The sequence below is a fragment of the Ambystoma mexicanum genome, chromosome 6q, assembly GCF_040938575.1.
Source record: "Ambystoma mexicanum isolate Mex_15411 chromosome 6q, UKY_AmexF1_1, whole genome shotgun sequence".
Lineage (NCBI taxonomy): Eukaryota > Metazoa > Chordata > Amphibia > Caudata > Ambystomatidae > Ambystoma > Ambystoma mexicanum.
The window spans coordinates 1,311,241,009-1,311,259,137 of NC_090937.1; the positions used below are offsets into that span (position 1 = coordinate 1,311,241,009).

Consider the following 18,129-nt stretch of genomic DNA (forward strand, 5'->3'; position numbering starts at 1 on the left):
CAACCCTTAAGGACATCCAAAGGAAAATGCTGAAATTCATCTGGAAAGGTAAGAGAGCGAGAATCCCTCTCAAAACGATGCTGGGGGGCTCCAAGCTAGGAGGTCTGGGGGTCCCGGACTTGAGGGCCTACAGTGTGGCAGCACAACTAGCACAATTTCAGGCATGGCAGACCATAACAAACCGCCCCAGGTGGGTAGAGCTGGAACAATCACAAACACCTTTACCCTTGCGATTTCTGCCACACATTCCGCCCCCCCTTAGAACACACTGGGGAGACCTCCTCCTATCAACTAAACACACCCTTAGCTCCTGGGACTGGGCTCTAAAGCAGAAGGGAGTGCACAGAGGACTGAGCCCACGCTCCCCGGTCTTCCATAACCCATCCTTCTCACCCGGAGCAGACCCCCATAATTTCCAGAACTGGATAGAGGGCGGGCTGGAGACCATAGACAAGCTATATATGGGAGGGACACCCCTCACCTTCGCCCAATGTAAGGAGAAGTTCCAACTCCAGGAAAGGGACAGATTCACCTATATCCAGCTACGCCACTGGTGCTCGCACCCCCGGACTCTGCAGGCAGCAACTCACCCGCCCAGCGCCCTGGAGCTCACACTGGGGGACCTTCCAACCCGGGGCAGGGTATCCACCCTATATAGGCGCTTCTTAAGGGACTTCCTGTCCACAAAGACCCGCTGCATGGCTCAATGGGAGGCAGACCTGGGCCATCCGGTCGAGGACCAAACCTGGGTGGACATCTGGACCAGAACGCATACCTCCTCCACGTGCGTTACCAATAGGGAATGTGCGTACAAGGTGCTCCTCCGGTGGTATTACCCACCCCTTCGACTTCACCACATGAACCCACAGGTGGATCATACCTGCTGGAGGGGATGTGGTTACCCAGGCTCTTTCTTCCATATGTGGTGGGCTTGCCCAAAGATACCACAGTTCTGGAGGACATGCCTAGAGACCATTGCACAAATTACAGGAACGGCGATTCCTCTGGAACCTGAACCAGTCCTGCTGGGGGCCCCGATCCCCGCGATTTACCCGCGCTCCGGGACCAATTCTAAACTATTGACACACTGCCTTCTGGTGGGGAAAACGGTGTTGGCTAAGGCCTGGAAATCCCCAGAAGGACCTCACATAGCCCAATGGTGGTCTAAACTCTGGGACATCCTGATCGCGGAGAAGGTCACGGCAGCACAGGCGGGAACGCTCCACCGCTTTCAGAATGTTTGGAGCCCAGTGCTGGAATACGACCAGCGCTTCCCCGCCCAGACCTACAAACCGACCAGGGCCCGATGGATCTTGAAACACCAAGAGGACCCGGGAGAAGACACATAGACGCTAAGGGGCGAACTGGACAACCCAGAAAGAAAATTCCGCCTCCGAACATGAGGAGGGGAGAGGCCAGAGGGAGGTGGGAAGGAGGAAGCCTGATGGGGGAAATGAGGACTGGGGATCAAAGAACTTGAATACGCATTGCTTGTGATATGTCATGATTTGTATATTTGCCATCCTGCCTTGATTTAAAATAAACGAAGTTAAAAAAAAGAATGATAGCTATCTATCTCTTTTCATTACTTACATACAATGACAAATTAACAGCCTACTTTATGATAGACTGGAATTTCTTACAATTGATTATCCGTCAGTAATTTATAATTTTAGGAATTAGGAGGATTTTAAAAACCCGCTTTCATAGGCTGTATTTTCGTTCCTCCAAAATGCCTCCTTTTCTTCAGATTATTTTTATTCTAATTTGCATTTTATTTGCCTTTGATCATTCATTGAAGGCTGAATACATATTGGTTCATTTTATTTTTTCAAGAGTAAAACTCTCCATTTCGCCTATAGCCAAGGCAGTGTGGAAATTAAGTGATTAAACAGTTAATATTGACAGTTCTACAGGCCATTTTCCTCTCACTCAATAACTTGTTTGTTGGGGTGTGGATTGTGAGGTGCTTGTGTGGTACTGCTGCTGCAATACACAGTATTATTTGGTAATGTCGTGAAAGTTATAAAGGGATCGACAACAAAAGCACTAGCATCTTCTTCTCAGCTTGCCATTGGATATCACAGGCCCATAGAATGGAGCCTCGCTTATCCAGTAGCCCTGTATACTTCGCCAGCTTTTAATACAGTTAGGCGCCTCATTATAAGTTTGGTGGTAGTTCTGCATTGGTGTTCAGATGCATTAATTTCTGTTACCTCATATAGAAACCTCAGTTATGAGTTTACTGCTGCTGCAGTGGTACACTCATAGCAAACATGCAGCTTTTCAGATATATTGCATTCAGTGTTTCTAAAAATCTGTATATCATCTTCATGTCAAACATTAAAAATGCATGTTGATTCATTTGGAGGGCAGGAAATACATATGAGCATCAGTGAATCACACCAGACTGTGCCGACGAAAAGGCACAGGATGCTCACACATGAACCACCCCCCCCACTCCCTCCCCCTGAAGTACATAGGAGACGACCCAAATAAGCTTTGTACGAGCTTTAATGAAAGGCCCCCGGAGGTTGGGCTGCTGGGATAGAAATGAGTTGAACACTCTGTATGGGAGCGTTGAACTCTAAACATTCCACACTGACATAAGGTCAGTGTGTACATATTATAACATCTCCTTTACGAGGAAGAAAGAAAGGGAAAGAAGAACAAGGAAATATAACTGTAACAATTTTATTATCGGAGGTTTCCTCTTGACAGCAGACTGCAGTGCTTCGTGCATCAATAATAGACGTAGAGGAACCGGATGATTCTCCGGTTCCTCTTGGAAAGGCTGACTGTGGGTTCAGAGATCACATCACTGTTCTCATCTCAGTCTTGTTGATGTGTGTCTTCTGGCTGTATAACCTCTCTTGTCAGTATGTCCTTACTTGTACTAGGTTTTTTGTGGTCTCTCCCTATTTTCACTAGGTCATCGCCGGACCATTTCTTTCCATCCTCCAACATTACAGATTTACCATAGCAACTCACTACCCTTTGCGGGGATCTAAAGTGGGATTCTCCCTTGAGGATCTTCTTGGGTTCTTTAACACATACCAAATCTCCCTCTTGAATTACCATCTCTCTTACTTTGTTTTTTGAGTCATAGTATGTTTTGTATTTGCTCTGTTTCTCTCTTACACGTTCCTGAATGTGATCCATGTCCAATTTCACCTCTCCATTGTCCATAAAGATCCAAGCTGGTCTGAGTCGATTGTAGGCAATTCTGCCTCTCATCATTGTGAATGGTTTGACACTGGTGGTGGAGTGTGGAGTTGTCCTGTATGCACATAAGGCCTCCTTGAGTGTCTCCCTCCACAGAAGTGTGTTGACATTGGCTAATTGAATCACACTTTTCACTAGCCTGTTCATTCTCTCTACGAGGCCATTGGAGATCGGATGGTACAAGGAGGTGGTGATGTGATGGATAGCTTTGTCTTTGAGGAACTCCTGGAATTCTAGTGACAGGAACTGTGAGCCATTGTCCGAGACTAGCTCTTTGGGATCACCTTCCCTATTGAATAAGTCCGTCAGGAATTCAGTGATTTTCTTTCTGGTTACACTTGTCTTTGCTACACCCCAATCCGTCCATTTAGATGTATAGTCTACTAAGACTATAATATAGATTTTGACCGTTTCTAGGTTTTCAAATGGCCCCATGATGTCTATGGCCAGTTTAGACCATACATTCTTTGGGCTTTCAATTGGCTGTAATGGTGTTTTCCTTGTGGTTTTGGACTTGTCACTTGAGGCACAGGCGGAGCAATTTTTGACCAACTCCTCTGCTTCCCTCCACATGTTCGGCCACCAATAGTTGTACCTTAAACGTTTCTTGGTTAGACTTCTCCCAAGGTGCCCTTCATGTGCCAGATCCAGCACATTTTTCTGAGCTGTATCGGTGGGATTATTCTGTCACCTCTGTAGATGTGTTCTTTGTCCATGTATATTTCTTGCCTGATGGGAATGAAGTCTGTTAGACTTTGGGATGGTGTCGTCCAATCGTCTGTTATTGCTTTCCTAATTTCTCTTTGTTCAGGATCATTGTTTGTTTTACTTTTCCACTTGTCGATGGGAATGGCTGGATTTATGGTTGCTATTATGTCTTGGTCTGGATCTTCAGGTTCAATGTCCTGATTGGTAGATAGCCTGGAGAAGCAGTCAGCCACTTGATGTTGTGCCCCTGGAGTGTAACATATGTTGATATTGTATTGCATAATATCGAGGATCCAACCTCTTATTCTCGGGGATATGAGATGAGGTGTCTTTGATTGAAGAATGTGTACAAGTGGTTTGTGGTCTGTTCTGAGTGTAATGGGTAAACCCCAAATTAAGTTCCGAAAATGTTGCAGGATCCATCTTACTCCCAGCGTCTCTCTCTCAATCGTGGAATAATTTAATTCTGCTCCTTTTAGTACCCTGGATGCAAAGGCAATCGTTACTTTGCCCTTGCTATGGATTTGGTCCAGGACTCCGCCTAGACTGATCTTACTAGCATCCACCGATATGATTGTTTTTGCCTTGCAGTCTAACATACTTAAAGCGGGTGCTTGATTGATGTTATGTTTTATTTCCTCAAATTCTGTTTTGCATTTTTCGGACCAGTCGAACTTGTTCATCTTCTTCATGATACTCCTCAAGTTCTTGGTCTTGTCGGCATAGTTACCTAGAAATTTTGAATAGTACTCCGTCATTCCGAGAAAGCTTCTCAACTGGTCTTTGTTTACTGGTTCAGCGATGCTTAGGATGTTATCTATTAGTTCTTTCTCGGGACTGATACCATTGGAGTCTATGGAGTGGCCAAGGTAGGACACTTTGTTGCATTTGATGTTACATTTTTCCAATTTTAAGGTGAGGCCACTTTTTTTAATCACTCTTAATACGCTGGTGAGTATTGCATCGTGTTCTTGTTCTGATGCAGCCGATATGAGGATATCATCTTGGAAACAATGTACTCCTCTCAAACCCCCAAACAGGTGTGACATTAGTCTTTGGAATACAGCAGCGGCGGATGCGAGACCGAAAGGCATCCTCTTAAATCTGAATGCTCCTAGAGAAGTGACAAATGAGGTGAGGCTTCTGGAGCCTTCTTCAAGGTTAATTTCGTGATATGCAGATGAAAGATTAGGGTACTGAAGTACTTTGCTGGCTTCATGGTTGTTAACAGCTCCGATATGTTTGGGAGGGGGTGCCTGTCGATCCATATGTTTTTGTTTAAGTCTCTCAGATCAACGCACATTCTTATGGAGTTGTCCGGTTTCTTTACAAGTACTATGGGAGCAAGCCATTCTGAACTCTCGATGGGTTGTATAATGTCCTGCTCACATAAGTGCATGAGTTCTTTCTTTAGTGCTTCTTTTGTTCCTATGGGGACTCCGCGGACTCTGTGGGCTATAGGAATGGCCCCCTTCTTGAGAATGATCTTATGCTGAAACCCCTCTAGGAGTCCAATTTTTTCAGAGAATACTTTGGGAAACTGTAGTGCCAGGGTATCTTTGATGTTTTTCTTGTCGCTCAGAACAGCCATTATGGGGTTCTCCTCGCCGGGATGGATTCTCACACAAAGAGCGGCTTGCTCCTCCCAACCTACTATGGATGAACCTTTATTCGCTATGAAGAGCTTGCAGTAGGTCGTTCTGTCGCGGAACTTGAGTTGCACCCATGTATAGCCAATGATGTCAATGGGACTCTTCCCGTAACCTGTGGCTCGTACTGTGGTGTTCTTTAGATCACTCATTTTACCAGATAGTTCAGACAGAAAGCTTTCTACACCAACCATTGTGTATGGGGATCCTGTGTCCACCATTACAGGCAGTGATACTCCATTGATCTGAATGTTGACCCAATGGCCCTTAGAGTGTTGTAAAGAGGTGACGGTAATTATTTGTATGGGTGGACTCCTTAGATTGACAGTTAACATCTCATCGTGTTCCTGAGTGTTTTCGACAGCTCGCACAGTGCCTCTCGTTGGCCTGGCAAATGGCCTCCTAAAGCCACTCGACCTGCCTCTTGTGTTCTTGCAAACCTTGGCGAAATGACCAATCTGATTACATCTATAGCACTCAACAGCTGCGGCAGGGCACTCTCTGTCAACGTCGCTGTGTTTCTGCCAACCACATTTTTGGCAGCGTTGAGGAGGTTGATTGAAGCGTAGCGAGTTCCTCCCTCTAGGTGGATAGGGCCTCGAGGCATGCGAGGATGTTCTCCTCACGAGGGCTATTGCAGGTTCGCTTATGTTAGCTTCGATGGATTTCACCTCAGAGGTTCCTACCTGGTCGAATCTCTCCCACAAGCAACGGTCACCTAATTCAATGCTTCTGGCAATCTCAGTGGCTTCCTCCAAGTTTGGATTCTTGGATTGCCACAGTCTCTGTTGAATTCGTGGATTAGCGACATTCAGCACCAACTGGTCTCTAAGGTACTCATTTCCGACACCGGTGAAGTTGCAAATTGACATAAGCGTCCTGAGAGACGCAAGTAATGCATCAACAGTTTCACATTTCAATTGTTTTCTGGAGAAAAATCTGTACCTCTCCATAACGACATTTGTCTTGTTGCCGAAATGTTTGGAGAGCTTAGCCAGTGCGTTTTCATATTTGCAGTTGCCGTCGCCCCCTGCATCATCCGGCTCAGGAAGCGCCCTGAATATCCTGAGGGCCTCTGCCCCAGTACAGTTTAGGAGAGTCGCCTCCTTGAGGTCGTTGCTGAATTTGTTACGACCAATAGCCCTCGGGTAAACCTGAAAGCCATCTATCCACTGTTCCCAGGGACATGTGGGAGTGCCAGGACACGGAAGAAACTTGGTCAGTGGAGGAACACTCTGCATGGTTCAGAGAATACGAAGAAAACGCCCTATGAGGTCGAATGAGGTTGCGAGGAATGGCTCTGGTTTGCAGCCGATGGATTGGTGGGTGCGTGTGTGTCCTACACGCTTGCCTTCTGGACGTATGCCGTGGTGCACCCCAATGGGAACATGCGTAGGTGGGGCACGGCACGTTGTGCACAGCTATGGGTGGTGAATGTCTATAGAATCCTGTGGGACAGGATGGCTCTATACTGTGCTGCAAAGTCTCTAGGCATCAGTACAATGAGTGAGTCCCAGTGTGGACTGTGACCTCACAGTGGGCTGAGATGCACGATGGCTGGTCCTGGAAAGTCTCTAATGGAGTGTTCAGATTTGGTTCTGAAATCGCATCAAAATGGCTGCATCGAAAGCTTGAAACAGAGTGAAGGTCTTTGAAATTCCTTCTCATTGCGTGCGTACTGCATGGCAACAAAGTGGCAGCTTTTGAAAGGGACACAACGTTCTAATCAGGGCAGCCGTGTCAGTTTCAATGAGCAAAAAAAAAAAAAGTGTTCCCAATTTAAGCTCAAACAAAAAAAAATGTACGTTCGTATGACAGTTCAAGATTCTTTGTTATGTCCTCCCCCCATATTTGACCTGATGGCTGGACAGCTCTCCTGCTGCGTGGAGCACCGTTGGGGCTGGAGGGGAATGTGCACCGCTCTGAACTCCCAGCGAGGAGGAGCGGCGCCCTTCACAGGCAGAACGCCGGAGTCTGTGGGGAGAGCCAGCAAAGCCTCTCCCGTGTCTCGTCTGGCAGCCGGGTGGGGAAGGCAGGACAGAAGGTGCGGGACACACAGGGAGCCGCGGGAGCGGCTGGAACGGGATGGGTGCCGCAGGCAGGAGCAGGGAACAGTAACCGCCCCGGGGGCCCATGGGGTGTTCCTCGTCGCCATTTGAAGTACATAGGAGACGACCCAAATAAGCTTTGTACGAGCTTTAATTAAAGGCCCCCGGAGGTTGGGCTGCTGGGATAGAAATGAGATGAACACTCTGTATGGGAGCGTTCAACTCTAAACATTCCACACTGACGTAAGGTCAGTGTGTACATATTATAACACCCCCTACTCCCCCCCGCCACCGCTTCAAACAGCAAATGAGAGAGGATGTGGTCATCAAGATGCTTACAATATCACTCCCTTTAGGTAGCCCCTCTTATATGCTGTTGCTTAAGGGACACATGTGTTTAACATGTTGACAGGGGTGGCGTGGGTGGTGGGGTGGGTGCTAATAATGTGTATCTTCGCCTTTTAGGAAATGATGAAAATTGGTGTATGCACCGCACTGATCTCCACAGGAAAATGAATGCGTCTGCAATTCTACTACGAAACATGAAGTGCAGAAAGGAGGGCCATGGAAAGCGAGGAAGGACAAACAGCCTGTGTGGGTCCTTGGTCCACGTGCCCGCCCACCCATTGGCTTCCTTCTGATGGTTTCTGTAACTTCTCTACTGCAATTTTGATGGAGTGCCAGCCCGCATGAATCTGGTCTTTCACCTAACTTAATAATATGTCAACAAATTATATTTCATGCTGTGCGCCCAAAATTGAATGTCGGTTTATAATTAAAAAAACGATTAACTAAATTCCGTCATATTTGTATTTGCAACTCAAGCATATGTTTAACTTCTCACAAGTACGTTTGGCTTCTGAGAACGCTGACTGACCAGCGCTTCAGTCTCACAGGACCACATACCGAGCCACTTACATGCGCAGATGCCGTTCTCCAGAAGGCGGAAACAGGGTTGTTGTCACATTCGTACCTTGCAGGACACGATTTATAGTTCCACCCTACAACAAAACAATGCAAAACTTAGGGCTTAGGCTGACAACAAGGATGCAGTGTTGTTCCACATTTGTTCGAATGAGCACACAAAAGCAGTGCATTCATCATGCATGTTGAATTCAAAAGAAATGACTCTGCATTTTAGCCTGAGACTAGGGCTTTAAGTGGGCGGGGCTAACCGGGTAGAGCCTCGGTAGTCCCCCAAAAGGTTTCCCGAGCCGGTCCCTGCCGGGGTTCACCCCCGACTAGCCACAGCTGTACCAACACCTCAAAGAGCCCATGTAGCAGAAGTGATGCATGTCTAAAGGGCTGCCTGCATTTCGGATTGTAAAAAAAAGACATTGCCTCTTCTTTTTTCTAATTCAAAGTACTGACACCTGAAGTCAGCCTTTAAACCACACAGCGTTCGGCCAAATGGGCTGCCTGATTTCTATGTACTCAGAGACAGGATGAGGGCTGGAGTGTCTGGCTCTCCTTGTGTTTCTTAGTAAAGAGTCGTCACACAGCATGAGACCCTTTAACTGCGTGGTTATAGGGCTTTGTGCTGCGTGATGACTCTACTCAGAAACAAAAGGAGAGCAGGGCACTCCAGCTCTACTCCTGTTTCTTAGTACAGAGACGGGCAGCAGGCAGTCCTTTCACTCAAGGATCTGCATTGTTGAAGGGTTGCCCTTCAACCACGGAGCTCTTCCAATGAAAGGACTGCCTGCTGTGTGTGAGAGGTGGGGCGCACTGGTGTCACACGTTTGGAGCACCCCCCCCCTTATTTTGTTTAAAAGGAGGTGCAGGGAGCACCAAAGGTAATAGCGGGGAGCACCAAAGGTAATTATGCCAGTGAGTCCCAGCCCCCCTTCTTTTAAGCAGCCCCCCTTTTCCTAACTTAGGCCATGCCCCCTAACGAGTGCCTCCCTCGATTTAGCACCACAATTGAAGCACTGCATGAAACAAAAAACAGAATTGCCTAGCAGTTAAAGATTGTCAAGCACATGACTGAGAGAGAGAGAGAGAGTGAGAGAGAGAGGGAGAGAGAGAGAGAGAGAAAGAGAAGGAGAGAGAGAGAGAGAGAGAACATGCAGTGGATACATCAAGGATAATTGGCATAATGGCAGAATACTGAATACATAGGGGGGAACTACAATATTCGTTTCAGGTCAGGAGGAATGGTGATCTCTTTTTGGACCAGGTAAAGGATGCGGAGGCCAAAATTGGATGAAGCACTAGCTTTTCAGGAAATGAAAACCTGAAGACTCAGCAAATGCGTGCAGGGAAATCGCCTGCATATGGAAGTAGGGGAGAGGACGGTGGCATCGCCAGGAGATGGCAAGAACAGTTTGCAAGAGGAAAAACGTGCCAAGAAGTGGGGAAGAGCTACAGAAGATGGATAATGAGGGGTGGCCCATCAGTAAGCAAGCAATAGGGCGCTTGAGGGAAGCCAGAGCCGGGCATACTAGCAGTGAAGCCATAGGCACACAGCATACATGGTTGAAGGAGGAAGATTAAGAGAAAACCAAGATTTGCTGGATTTTTTGTTCCTCCCTTCTCAAGAGAGTAGGGTGTCGAGAGCAGCAGAGGGAAGAGGAAAGTGGGCAGGCTCACATGTGACTTCTCTCTTGTTAATGAAAGGTCAGTGGGAAATAAGAAAAGATGGTATGGGCTAGATGCTCAAAACATTTTTGGGTGCAAGTGACGACAGCGCATCTCCTCACTTTCATCAACAAAGGAGTAACTACCCAGTCCTCCACCTCAAGTTTGGATTCTTCACCAGTAGGCAACTCTGACATCACTGAATCTCGTGTAAACAACTCAGTGGGTACTGGGCCCCCTCCATCAGATGTAGGCACCTCAGGGGACTTCAGGACTGGACTTTACCTGGAAGAACCTTAGGACCCAGCACCATGAGTGCTCCTTCCCTTGCTGATTGTAGAGCCCTCGCTCTAGTGACTGCTGCAACTCTGTCTATTTCAGGGAGGTCATTACATAACAGATACCTACTGGAATGGAGTCTTTGAATGCAACATGGTGCCAAAGGTTTTACCCCGCCAACCTTTCTCTACCATAGCTGATGGCATGTATCTCAGACCATCAAACTCCCTTATTGGTTGGATTGAGCCTGGGGTACACTGCCATTACTTCACCCATTGTCTCCTAAAAGCCTTGATACTAGCAGCAGTGTCTCTCCATTTATAAAGACATGCTCCAGAAATATGTGAGTATTGTAAGGAACTAGCTCCCACCTGCCCCCCAGAGAATGCTACTGTTACCACGCAGATTGACTAGGAAACCTTTTCACACTCCCTGGCCTAATGGGGCTTTATCTGCTAAGATGCTCACACTGACTACGGTCTCCTCCATGAGTCCAGCAGCCACAATGTCCTGTTTGGGGTTACCCTGGCAGTCCATCTCTCCTATGTGTCAAGCCCCACACAGAAAAGATCCTTTGGGTGTTGAGGGTGTGGGTGCCTGAGTGCTCGAGGTCCCAGTACCTCTGTTGTTCTGTGGGAGCTAACAAACCATGTGTCTGGGATTTGCCTTCATGTTTTTAGGGGGCATTTTTGAAAGAAGGGTCGAAGCCTCTGTCCTACTCTCCTTATGTTTCATTTTATGGAGTGCATATGCTTTGGATGTGTTTACCTGGGACTTCTTCTGCACGGGAGTACTCACATACCTATTGGCAGTCCTTCCGAGATCCATAGGGTCTGTGAGAGTCTTTCCCACTAGATGCTGGTAACTGCCTCACTATTCTTTATTTCTTAAGGCACTTCAAAAGCAGTGTTCCACGTATCTTGTTTTCTGTTTCATGCTGTTCCTCCAGGGGAAATACCTGACCGCTTTTGGAAGAAAAGTGAGGGTCAGGGATTCAGGACATTGGGAGTGGAAAGCGGGAGTTGAGGGGTGTAGGGTTTTAGTGTGTGAGTTCATTTATATCCCTGTTTACCCATATGAAGGTGTTGGCATTCAATATCTTGTTTCCATATTGCTTGACTGGTCAATTAATTTGCTTGACTGGTCAATTAATTATTCCAGTGCTTTAAAATGTATGTGATGCCTGGTCTCAAGTGTCACGCACATGTTATGCTTAGGGCTTTTCATATTCTTCCCATGTTAGGAATAGGTTGAGCCACATAATGATCAATGCTCAGGTGGCATATCCCTTGTCTGATACGCCAGCTCCCCCTGCTTCCCTATTGCAGTGCCATTCTTGAAAGAGCATCCAGGGGTTGGGTAAAGATTAAAATATAAGCTGTTTATTGATCTTGCATAAACCAACAGGTCCTAGTTTATATAGTGCAACCTTTCCACCAGAAAGACTTGGACTCACTTCAATCAGGCTGATTATGAAGATTAAGCCAACTTGGAATCGTATCTAGCTAAACCCAGTGCTGGACTTTGGGCCGGGCTTTCCTGGATCTGGCAAAACATCTCCCCCTGGATCTTGAAATATTCATTTGCAGCATTCAATTGGTTTAGACCCTTCCCCAAAAGACCACTTGAAAGTCTGATCAAGATGCCTGGAAAATCAATTGTTATGATTGTACCCTGCAGGAAATATTTAAGTATAGCTTTTTATTATCACAAGGTTATATTTTTCCAGTAACATTACAGCAAACATTACTCTCTTGAGTTATTTTCCAAGTGTTCATGATTAATCTTCTGAGAGGCAAATGTTTATGAGGAGGGGTGAGAAGAAACTCCCCCACCTTGCTTTGCTGGTGGGATCCCACAGTAAATAGTGTCTATTTCCAGCACTGCTTAAACATGAGCAATTAGCTGTGCAATGCCATTGTAATCCTCTGTCTTGAGTAACTGATATTATCTTGAACCATCAAGATCATGTTGGGCAAGTGCTAGTGCTCAACCCCTTCAATTGCTCCACAGGACTAGGGTGCTGCTTATCACTCTTATCACCCAACTTGCTGGGCTCATCCGCACAAGATATTATTTTAAATTGTTTTTTATTGGACATTTGTATGGTGCCTATACACAGGTGTTTTCAGGTGCCACAAGACAAGATGGGGGCGGGGGGACATGGGAAATCATAAGAATACAACAATGAATGGTTATATTGGCCTTATGAAAATCCTACCGTGGAAGTACATGACAAGGTGATGAGTGCAATGTGGAGGGGTTAGAGGGAGAAGTGCAGGAGTGGAGTGCCCAACGGGTGGGGGCTGGTAATTGCAGGTTTGGCCAAGGCGGAAATTGCCAGGGGAACGACAAGAAGGACTATGTTGGGATAGCCTGGAAAAGGGAGCAAGAGAGCACGTGCCGGCAAAGGATGCTGGGGGTGGACTGGTAGGGGCGGTCAGGCCCCTGTATGACTCTGAAGGGACCAAGCCCCAGTCGCAGCGGCTGATAGAGAGTTTAGCCTGAGAGGGGGGAGGGAAGAAAGAGGAGAAAAGGAAGGTCTTGAGAAGTTTCTGAAACATAAGAAGATCCAGCTCAAGTCTGAGGGGCGGGGGAGGCTGTTCCAGAGGGAGACACCAGCCGAGGAAAGGGATCTCCCTCCCACTCACTGCTTGGAGAAATGTTTGACCTGCAGAGAGTTGGAGCCAGAAGACCGAAGGACTCTGGCAGGGAGGTATTTTGGGAGACAAAGCTGCATGAAGAGAGGTCCCAGACCCCAGACAGCCTTGTGGATGATGCAGAGGGTCTTAAATTTGATCCTTGCAGTCACCGGGAACCAGTGGAGAGATTTTAGGGCTGGAGAGATGCAGTCCCTGGGCTGTCTTGCAGTCCTATTTTGGATTAGTTTGAGGGGCCGAAATGAGGAACAGACAGGTTTAGGAAGAGGCTTTCACAGTAGTCACAGTAGTCCCGGTGAAACACTTGTGTATAGGCGCGTTATAAATGCCATATCATATCATATCAAGCCTAGAGAGAACCAGGGCTTTGGAGACACTGAGCTTCTGGGGGAAAGTGAGGAAAGGTAGAATGCCCCAGCAGAGATGAAGCTGAAAATTGGACTACTTGGCAAGGAGCGTGATGTGTGTAGAGAAAGAGAGAGGGGAGTCAAAAATGATCCCAAGGTTTTTTGCCTCTCAGGTGGATGAGGGGAGGGGACCCAATGAGTCTGGCCAGATTATGGAGGGGGGGACAAGGAGCAGGCGTCCTGATGAGAAGGATCTCTGTCGTACTGGGATTCGGGCATATTGCAATAAGCCTCAGCTCTTTCTTGCTCAATGTACCCATTAATTTGAAAATAGTGAATAATTTAAATAATAAGGACTGTGCAGTCACCATTCTACTGATCTGTTCTCCTGCAGCCCTTTATTTGGGAAGATCTACCATTGATTTTTAAATATATAGAAACGTGATATAGAAACAGTCTGAAATTGTACTTTTGTGACTACAGCATCCTTCTGTTTGTAATTTCAGTTTAAGAATTTATTTCCAGTTATTTTCCAAGGAAAAGTCGTGCTACTATTTATATTATGGTCTGTAGACAATGGAACAGATTGCATAAGTGTCAATATTTCATAAAGAAAAGGGTGGGCAATGGTATGGATGTGTGTAAACCTTTTCACTCATCTGCACTATTTTACATCTGATACTCTACACAGAGTGGGAAGTGTGGTCGAAAGTCTACTGTGCGCCTCTCGCTGATCCGTTCAGGGAATCCAACTGGGTCTCCAGTGGCCTCAGCGTTTTGAGGTAGAAAGACTCTTTCGGCTTTTTAGTATGTGCTAACAGCTTTCATAAGGATCCATTGTAATGGTGGATGCCATGTTTTATTATGGTGGCTGCCATTACTGATCTCCACTGTGCACACATGAATGGGTAGTGGTGATTGAAGAGTATTAACCACATGAAGCAGTTCTACTCATAGGAACTCCGGTCTGACGTGAATCCTGTGCAGCAAACTGCTACATACACACTTAATCAGTAGAATCTGGCAGGAATAGTACGAACTAGACAAGTTGAAGCGATAATGCCCTTCCTGACATAAAATCTCCACGAGAGCAGAATGAGGCCTGTGGCATTTTAAAGAAAAAGCACATTCTTTCTGAATGGTCGCTTGTGCAATATGACAATTATCAAGTTTCGGAAAAGCCAGGTAGAACCACACTGTGCCTACACATGTTTTGCGCTGGTAGCTTAAGTAAGGCCAAAGTAGCTCTTTTTCAAGGCAACCTACTATCTGAGAAATAGTTGTTCCCTTACTAAAGAATCCCTTACTAAAGAATATTGCATTGAGCATAGCTTCCTATTACAACTCAGGGGTTAAGGGTTAACGCCGTCGTTAACCCTTAACACCTGATTCCAATTTTAACGGCTGCTTTTAGCAGCCGTTAAAATCCATGGCGCTAAACCGCCTTGGTGCTAATTACGGCTAATTTCTAAACAGATCAAATAGGATGCAGACTCCAGTGCACCAAATAGCACAATTGTTAATGTAGGGATGTTGGCGGGCCAGACGTGTATACTCTCCAATATCTGGTCTATTTAATCACTTTGTTTGACAACATTCATGTCTTCAAATCAAGGTTGCATCAGATTGATATATTCAATAATGTGCTCTTAATAGGCAAATTCCAGGATTTCTCTTGTAACCGGTCCGACTCCCTCTTTTGGCTCCTTGTGGGAACACTACTAGTTACTATTTCAAGTCCAGGGTCTTACGTTTTTCCAAAATTTGAATCAATTGGTGATTGATGTAATCTCAGGTGGTAGAGTTTATCTAAAAGGTAGGAACATGTTCATATTTAGACTTTGCTGCATGTGATATCAGCTGTAATAGTGTCTTTATACTAAGGGTTTTCACGATGGCAGCTGCTGTGCCTTTACATATCGAATGATTCAGACACACACAGCCATCTGTCCACAGATTTGAAACGCCTGCAGAAGTTGAATGATGTCTTGCAATAGACGAAGCTAGAGATCAGATATTAAAGGGAATGGTGGTATGAAGATGTCTTACAAGGTATAAAATACCAGCAACTATATGTAAACATAATATTTCAAGTCACCTTGGAGCTATGTATCTTATAAAGGAAACCAGCCTTCTGCCTTGTCCCTACATATGGATATGGAACTTACTGTAACATCATTACAACATCAGTAAAGGATGTTTTAGTCCAGAATCTCTCTCTCTCTCTATATATATATATATATATATATATATAATTATGTAAGAATATCTATGCATTGGGATCTGAGCATATGCGTAGCCTTACCCCGAGACCTGGCTTCCCTTCTTAGCCCCACCTTTTGTGAAATTCTGCAAGGGGAAAGGAAACATTATTTCTGGAGTCAAGAAACTGAACCACTCTAAGAGCCCAATGGAGTGAGAGACATTGCATTCATTACATCCTGAAATCCAAATATTGAGGCTGTTGGTTACAAACATTTTAATGTTAGGTTGTGACAAGAAAATAAGCATCAAGCTCAGTGTCTATTATGCACTTAGTGATTCAAGCATGCAACCCTTTTATCCCTGACATATTTGTCAATTATAACATTTTTATAATTCTTATGTTCCCAAAATGCTCTTTGATTTCATGCAATGCAGCATGGAACCTTCATTAGTGCTATTTGTCGCAGTCTCCTTTCTGATAGGTTATTTCAAAAGAATACAATATGAATCCTGAATGAAAGTCTTGAAATGATAATCATTTATCAGAAAATAATATATATGGTTATTACATTTTGATGATGGGCTTTGCTCTGTCACACATTCTTATTATGACTACAATATATACTGGAACATTCCAAATGACGGAAGATAGTACAATTTTAAAAGAGCCAGTTTAGAACAATGAAGTCATTTCCTTTTTTGTTTTTTTAATAGCTTCATTTGAAAAATCTCAGTCCCCTTATAGATTTTTTTATGGTTGTGCTTCTGTCAGCAATGATTGGGGTTGCTGTAGCAAGCACACTCCACATAACGCGAATCAGCCACATAGAATACAGTATAATTCCATAATTCTGATCACAGGTTAAAGCCAAAAACATCATACAACATATCACATTATCCACAGAGAGGCCTTTTTTGATTAAATGGGAAAGGTGGGCATGTACATGCTTCCTTTCATTAAAAACCTTGCAAAGAAAGCATTTTACCGCTATGTTCATTTCATAAACAGTCAACCAGAGAGAATAAGCATGGTCAAAAATGGAAAAATGGGCATTACTTTGACAATGGACGTCCCTGTTTAGCAGAGTTTAGAAAGACAATAACCAGACCTATTACCTCGTTTTTGACCGCGGTTTCATTTATTTATCATTTAAATGTTCTTCTGGCATGCAACAAAAAAAGGTTTTCTGAATACAAAACTACATCACTACAGAGCGTATCACTAGTGTCAACACTATGTTTGTGATCCTACCTGAATTGGAAGAGTGTCCACACCAAGAAAGCCTGTTAGCCACGTAGCCCAAAAGTGTGTCTTCCAGAGTCAATATGTTTGGAACAGATTTAGCGTAAAGGTGCGCCAAGTCAGACGTCTTGCTCCAAAGCAATGACTGCAAGAAACGGAAATGATTTTAATTAAGACAACAATTGTACTAACCCTTTGCTTTCAAAAGTGAGTAAAATAAGTGTATGCAAATTTGCAAACATGAAAATCTATTCCTATGAGGTCTATGTCAGAAGCACTGATGGCCAGATCCAGTACGGGCACAAAGCATTTAAATTCAATAATCCAATTATTATCATTCAATAGGTTGCAATCCACCAATCCAAAACCCATTCATTGGTTTTCCCATCTATTCCTATTTTCTTTTGCTCTTTTCGGTTGTTTTCCTACTGGTCTTCTTCTCTGCTGATTACTATTTCTCCTTTCCTTAATTGCTTACTGAGGTCTCCATATTTCTCACGCCTAAAGCCCAACATGTTTACCCTTCAAACCTCTCATTCCCTATTGAAGATTCTCATCTTTCACATCCATTTTTATAATTAGGCATTGTCTTCTCAGCTACAAAGAACTTTAACTCTCTAAAAGAGCTCTGCAGCTGTCAGTAGAGAGGCCCTGTTGTCAATCAGCTGTTGCTATAAGCAGAAAGATCTCATCCTAGTGAAAGCTTTGTTATAGGGTCCGCCATTTCGTAGTAGCTAGTCTAGTGCAAAAGTGTAAGTTGATGAAAAGGTTGTTGAATGCTGTGTACTACCAGCAACTGCTTCTTTGATAAGAGATCAATATGATTCATTGAGTTATTTGGGTTACGACTCGTATAGACCTGTGGTCATTAGTTCGACGGACCGCATCAGTTGATTGTGTTCACTGTAAAAAATGTAACAACGGAGGGAGTACGACGTGTGGTCAAACCCTGCTTCGAGAAAAACCTCTGAGGTCTTTGACAATGCAAAGGGATTGCACTGGCTCCAGAGCCTACTACCAGGCATTCAAAGTAAACAAAAGTGAGAATTCGTACTGGCCTCTTGGAATACTCGAGGCCACTCTCATTTTATAACCGAAGGCCTCTCCCAAAATGTGTTGTCCGAATGCTCTCTGTTTATGTTACAGGAAACATGCCTATGTTCTAACTTCTACATGGGTGTGTAT

The 18,129-nt window shown here is 45.0% G+C and overlaps 1 protein-coding gene across 2 annotated transcripts in view; it reads right to left on the reverse strand.

Annotated features, from left to right (window-relative positions):
- Window positions 1–18,129, reverse strand: part of LOC138516641 (ADP-ribosyl cyclase/cyclic ADP-ribose hydrolase 1-like) — a 279,111-nt gene that overhangs the window by 146,078 nt on the left and 114,904 nt on the right. The window contains exons 3-4 of one of the 2 annotated variants that reach the window (XM_069631933.1): window positions 16,954–17,089; window positions 8,549–8,631 (exon numbers count right to left, since the gene is read on the reverse strand). In XM_069631933.1, coding sequence (XP_069488034.1) covers window positions 8,549–8,631; window positions 16,954–17,089 — 219 coding nt within the window. Of the gene's footprint in view, window positions 1–8,536; window positions 8,632–16,953; window positions 17,090–18,129 lie in introns of both variants that reach the window. The other variant, XM_069631932.1, reaches the window with a different exon arrangement.